General features: G+C 23.8%; 1 protein-coding gene across 1 annotated transcript in view; it reads left to right on the forward strand.

The window, feature by feature from the left end:
* The window catches only part of LOC117170602 (chondroitin sulfate synthase 2), a 31325-nt gene that overhangs the window by 6723 nt on the left and 17739 nt on the right, over positions 1–6863 (forward strand). Inside the window, exons 2-3 of the mRNA XM_033357481.1 lie at positions 1177–1899; positions 6169–6476. Coding sequence (XP_033213372.1) covers positions 1257–1899; positions 6169–6476 — 951 coding nt within the window. The 5' untranslated portion in view covers positions 1177–1256. The remainder of the gene's footprint in view (positions 1–1176; positions 1900–6168; positions 6477–6863) is intronic.

A 6863-nucleotide genomic window follows, 5' to 3' on the forward strand; every position in this document is an offset into this window, starting at 1 on the left:
TATTTTTGGTCTGAAAATTCAATTCTTTTGTAGAAGATTCGTCTCATTTTAGGTTGAAAATTCGACAATTTGGTTGAAAATTAGCCTTTTTTATTGAAAATTAGCCTTTTTTATTGAAAATTCTTTTTTTTTATTGAAAATTTAATTATTTTTTTGAAGATTCGTCTTCTTGGCTTAAAAATTCAACAATTAGATACAAAACTAAACTATTTAGTTGAAAATTAATTTTTTTGTTTACAATTCATATTTTCGGTTTGAAAATGTAATTCTTTTGTAGAAGATTCATCTTTTTTGGGTTGAAAATTCAATAATTTAGTTGAAAGTTAACTTTTTTTGTTGAAAATTAATTTTTTTGTAGAAAATTTATATTTTTGGTTTGAAAATTCAATTCTTTTCTAGAAGATTCGTCTCATTTTAGGTTGAAAATTCGACAATTTGGTTGAAAATTAGCCTTTTTTTAGTAAAAATTCAAATCTTTTTCCAAAATTTAAGTTTTTTTGTAAAAGATTTGTCTTCTTGGCTTCAAAATACACCATTTTAGGTAAAAATAAACTATTTAGTTGAAAATTAATTTTTCTGATTACAATTCATATTTTCGGTTTGAAAATTTAATTCTTTTGTAGAAGATTCGTCTTTTTTTGGTTGATAATCAGTTTTTTTGTTGCTAAAAATTCATATTTTTATTAGTAATTTAATTATTTTGTCGAAGATTCATCTTTTTCGGTTAAAATTTAATATTTTGGTCAAACATTAAAATATTTGTTTGAAAATTTATATTTTTTATCAAAAATTTAAGTATTTTGTCGAAGATTCGTCTTCTTGGCTCAAAAATTCAACAATTTGATACAAAACTAAACTATAGTTGAAAATTAATTTTTTTGCTTACAATTTATACTTTCGGTTTGAAAATTCAATTCTTTGGTAGAAAATTCGTCTTTTTTTGGTTGAAAATTAGGTTTTTTTTGTTAAAAGTTTATATTGTTTATTAAAAATTTAATTATTTTTTAGAAGATTCGTCTTTTTGGGTTAAAATTCAACATTTTGGTTAAAAATGATACTTTTTGTTTGAAAATATTGTTGTTTAATGTATCGTCACGGATTAAATTATAATTTAGTATTGACTCTCCTTGCTTTTCTTTTGTAAAATAATTTTCAAAAAAGTAATTTTGCTTCTAGAAACACTGAATCAAGACTGAAAAAAGCTCTCTAACTACTATATTTTCTCCCCAAAAAAACCGACAGAATCCACCGAAAAAATGTTAGCCCTGAACATTTTATTTACACATTGCCGAAGCAATATGTATTTAATAATAGGGATCTGTCTCGGTCTCTCCGTGAGTCTCTTATTCGCCCCAGTCGAAATTAACGACTGTGAGGACCTATCAGATCCCCTACCATATCCTTCAAGCGGACAAGATTACCTGGACGAATACGAGCCGAAAATAAACATCAAAGAAAAGCCCCAGCAGGCTCAAAAAACACCAAAAGCCTTTGTCCGGCCCAGATATTATTCCACAGAGTTGGGAATAAGGGAGAAATTATTCGTCGGTATTTTAACAAACCGGGAATCTCTCCACAGCCGAGGCGTTGCTTTGAACAAAACAATTTCCCATCTTGTCGATAAGGTGCGATTTTTCATTTCCATTCCCGAAGGAACGAAACCGAACGTCTCCTTGCCCGGAATTGTGGGCTTCACTGACACCAGGAATATTTTGAAACCCTTTCATGTCATGAAGTATATCAGTGACAATTATTTGGAGGATTATGATTACTATTTTTTGGTCAAGGACTCTGGATTTGTTAATGCGAGGAGGCTGAAGGATTTGGTGGAGAAATTGAGTGTCAGTGCGGACATTCATCTGGGAGTTAATAGCGAAGTTGAAAATTATTGCTCACTAGGTATGTATTTTTTGGAATATTTTTCATAAGGGTGGGTCGAGAGAAAATTAAATTGCAAAATGAAAATGAGCCTAGCTGTGAAAAGTTTCGTTTTCGATCCCTTTTTGATAATTTGGTGTTGCAAAATAATCATACATGCATACAGAATCATTTTATCCATTATAATCTTCTTCAAAAATTGATTTTTTCACGTATTATTCGTTTAATTTTATTGAATCAGGAAATTTACGAAATTAAGTATCGTTTTTATTTTAAGACAGGAAGTTTCGAGAAGATATATAATTTTACTTGGAATAGGGAATTGTTTTACATGGAATGGGAATTTATTTTTATGATCTATAATTCGGATTTAGGAGAAAGGAACTTACAAAAAAATACTGTTTTTAAGTCAGAAGTCGTCACAATTTAAAAGTTCCCGCTTCCAACTGTTTTGTCTGAAAATTCAACTAGCTTAATAAAAATTAATTATTTGATTAAAGATTCATTCTTTTAGTTAAAAAAACCATTGCTTTTGTTTGAATATTTAACTGTTTTGTTAAAAATTGAATTTTTTTCGTTGAAAATTAATCTTCTTGGTTAAAAAACATTTTTTCAATGAAACAATGTAACTATTTTGTTGATAATTGTTTTTTTAAATTCAAAATTCATTTTTTGGTTGAGGATTTAACTATTTGGGGAAAAATTAATTTTTTAGATAAAGATTCATCCTTTTTGTTCAATATTAGTTTCTTTGAGTTGGAAATTTAATTATTTTGTTGAAAATTCGTTTTATTCTTTATTAAAAATTAATTTCTTTTGGTTGAAAACTCATGTATTTTGTTAAAAATTTGACTTTTTCTGTTAAAAAGTAATCTTCTTGGTTAAAAAAAAATTTTTTCATGAAAATATTTAACTATTTTGTTCATCATTTTTTTAAAAATCAAAATTAATTTTTTTGTTGAAAATTTAACTATTTAGTGAAAATTTAATTTTTTAGATAAAGATTCATCCTTTTAAATCAAGATTAATTTCTTTGAGTTTAAAATTTAACGATTTCGTTGAAAATTTAACTATATTGTTGGAAGTTCATGTTTTGACTGAATATTTATTATTTTAGTTAAAAAATAATTTCTTTTGTTTGAACATTTAACTGTTTGGTTCAAAATTCGACTTTTTTCTTTGAAAATTCATTTTTAGTTGAAAATTAATTTCTTTGGTTGAAAATTTAACTATTGTTCTTATTATTATTTAACTGTTTTGTTCAAAATTAGTTTTATTGTTTACAAATTTTACTATTTTGTTGGTAATTTTTTTTTGTATTAAATTGAAAATTAATTATTTTGGTTTAAAAAGTCAACTATTTTGTTAAAAAAATTATTTCTTTTCTTAAAAATGCATTCTTTTAGTTTAAAAATTAATTTTCTTTGTTTATAATTTAACAATTTTGTTAAAAATTCATTTTTTGGCTGAAGATTAATCGTTTTAGTTAAAAATAAATTTCCTATAGTTGGAAATTTAACTATTTTGTTGATAATTCTTTTTTGTTTGTATTAATAATTCATTTTTTTAGCTGAAGATTCATTTTCTTAATTTAAAATTAATTTCTTTTGGTTGAAAATTTATGTATTTTTTAAAAATTCGACTTTTCTGCGTTGAAAATTAATCTGCTAGGTTAAAAAACCATTTCTTTGATTGAAAATTTAACTTTTTTATTGATAATTAGTTGTTTTTTTTTTAATTAAAAGTTATTTTTTTGTTTGAAAATTTCACAATTTTGTTGAAAATTTGTATATTTTGTTGAAAATTCATACAATTTGTTTAAAAATCGATTTTTTTCGTTGAAAATTAATTTACTTGCTTAAAAAACTATTTTTTACTGAATATTCATTCTTTTAGTTTGAAATTAATTTCTTCGAGTTAGAAATTTAATCGTTTTGTTAAAAATTTATTGGTTTTTAATTAATAATTCGTTTTTTGGTTGAAAATTCAACTAGCTTAATAAGAAAATCATTTTTTGACTAAAGATTCATTCTTTTAGTTGAAAAAATAATTTCTTTTGTTTGAACATTTAACTATTTTCTTCAAAATTCGATTTTTTTCTTTGAAAATTAATCTTCTTGGTTCAAAAAACATTTTTTCATTAAAAATTTAACTATTTGGTTGATAAGTTGTTTTTGGTTTTATTAAAAATTAATTTTTTGGCTGAAGATTCATGCATTTTGTTGAAAATTTGACTTTTTTTCGTTGAAAATTAATCTTCTTGGTTAAAAGACAATTTCTTTGATTGAAAATTCAAGTATTTTGTGGATAATTCGGTTTTTTAAAATTATAAATTCGTTTTTTAGTTGAGAATTTTACTATTTGGCCAAAAATCCATTTTTTTATGACAATTCATCATTTTAGTTTAACATTAATTTCTCTTATTTGAAAATCTAACTATTTTGTTGTTAATTCGTCTTTTTCATTAAATTTTTTTGCTGAAGATTCATTCTTTTATTTAAAAATTAATATTTTTGGTTGAAAATTTAATTATTTTGTAAAAAAAATCATTTTTAGCAGAAGATTAATTCTTTTAGTAAAAAGTTTAACTATTTTGTTGAAAATGCGACTTTTTCCGTTGAAAGTTAACCTTCTTGGTTGAAAATTAATTTTTTTTTAAATTAATTTCTTTCGGTTGAAAATTCAACTTTAAAACACTTGAAAAGTCAACTGTTTGGTTGAAAATTTTTCTTTTAATTAAAAATTCAACTATTTCATGAAAATAGCATGTATTTTGTTGAAAAATTCTATTTTTTTTATCGAAAATTTATATTTTTATTTGAAAATTAATCTTCTTGTTGAAAAATTCATCTTTTTGCTTTATAATTCAACTATTCCCCTTGAATATTGATAATTTTATTTAAAAATTAATCACTTTGGTTGAAAATTGAACAATATTGATGAAAATTAATTTTTCTTTCTTGTTAAAAATTAATTTTTTCAACTGAAAACTAAAGTACTCCATTTTTAGTTGAAAATTCATCTTTTAGATTGGAAATAAAATTATTTGGTTGAAACTCAAAATCTTTTGTAAAAACTTAATTTTTAAAAATTGAAGATTCATCATTTTAATATCAAATTCATTTCTTTCGTGGAAAAATGAGCTGTTTGAATGAAAAGTTTTTGTTTTTCAATATTTTTTGTTTTAAAATTATTTTTTTTTTACTCAAAATGTAACTATTTATTTAATTGTTCAGTTTTTTATTGGCAAATGATCTTTTTCAGTTGAAAATTCGTTTTGGTAGAAATTTAATTATTTAAGTTTTGATTGACAATTGATCTTTTTTAGTCAAAATTAATTTTTTTCAACATCACCAATTTCATTTGAAGATTCATAGTTTTGGTTGAAAAATCTTTTGTTTGGTTTAAAATAATTTTTTTAACTAAAAATGTTACTATTCCATTTTCAGTTGAAAATTATTACTTCTTAGTTTAAAATTTAACTTTTTGTTATAAAATTTTCCTTCTTGAATTAAATTTCCAACTATTTCGTTGAAAATTCATATATTTTGTTAAAAATTGTATTTTTTCGTAGGAATTTAATCTTTTTAAATTCTCTGAAACCCCTGAAATTCTCTGAATTCCCTAAATATATTTCCTCAGTTCTCTTAATTCTTGATATCTCTGGAATTTTTTGAATTTGCTAAAATCCTTGACTTCTTTAAATATTCGAAATTTCAGAAAATCTCTGAGATCTTAAAAATATTCTAAATATCCAATTACACTTTTTTTTCAAGATTTTAATATTTCGAAATTTTTTGAGCCAAGATCTCATTTTTATGAGATTCAAAGAACTAAAATAATTTTTAAAAGCTTTTCAAGCTACTAATTTTTTGTTTTTTTAGAATTGAGAAACTTTATCCCACTCAAAATTGACTGGGAAAAAAATGTGAAGATTTGAGCAATTGAAATTGCCAGACCGTGAACGAATTTCTGCTGCTTTTATTTTTATTTTTTGTTTTTTATCACGAGAAATTTTCTACAGATTAAAAAAATGTCAACTATAAATTACAAAACTTTAAAATAATATTTTAATTTTTTTGCGGTCTGCAAAAACGACAATTTGGTCAAAAAAATCTGAAAATATTCAAATCTTACAGGATTTTTGAAAATAAGGGACACAAAATGAAATTTTTCATTGCTAGGTTGTTTTTTATTTCCATTTTTTCTTCATTCAACCCACCCTTTTTTATAAGAAATTTTCATTAATTAAATAAATCGTATTGATATTAAAAAATCATGATTTTTCAGATGCAGGAATATTGTTGAGTAATTCAGTAGTAAAGGAGCTGAAAAAGAATTTAGACTGGTGTGTGAAAAACATATATTCAGATGCGGACGATGTAAATTTTGGAAGATGTATTTTACACGCAATTCCAGTTCCTTGTTCGAATTCTGCGCAGGGAAAAAAATTCATATCGACGATTCTGCCCGCTAGTTTTAATTTTGATGCAGATTTTTTGGAATATACGCAACAAAAGGACTTTGTTAATTCAATTTCAGTGTTTCCCACTGATGATCACAGTATTGTTTATAAAATGAACGCTTATTTCACATCGGTAATTAATTTCGTAATTCTTATTTAATTATTAATGATTCGATACCTCTATACTCATAGAAACTTTTTCGAATTTCTTTGAATCCTTCTGAATTCTAAACTTTCTTCTGAATTCCAAAAAATTTTCTAAATTCTACAATTTCTTTTGGATTCTAAAAATTCTTCTGGATTTCAAAAATTCTTCTGGATTCCAAAAATTCTTCTGAAATCCAAAATTCTTCTGACTTCTTCTAAATTCTACAATTTCTTCTGAAATCTAAAAATTCTTCTGAATTCCAAAAATTTGTCTGAATTCCAAAAAATCTTCTGATTTCTAATAATTCTTCTGAATTCCCAAAAATCTTTTAACTCTTCTGAATTCCAGAAATTCTTCTGAATTCCAAAAATT

Source organism: Belonocnema kinseyi, chromosome 1 (genome assembly GCF_010883055.1).
Source record: "Belonocnema kinseyi isolate 2016_QV_RU_SX_M_011 chromosome 1, B_treatae_v1, whole genome shotgun sequence".
Lineage (NCBI taxonomy): Eukaryota > Metazoa > Arthropoda > Insecta > Hymenoptera > Cynipidae > Belonocnema > Belonocnema kinseyi.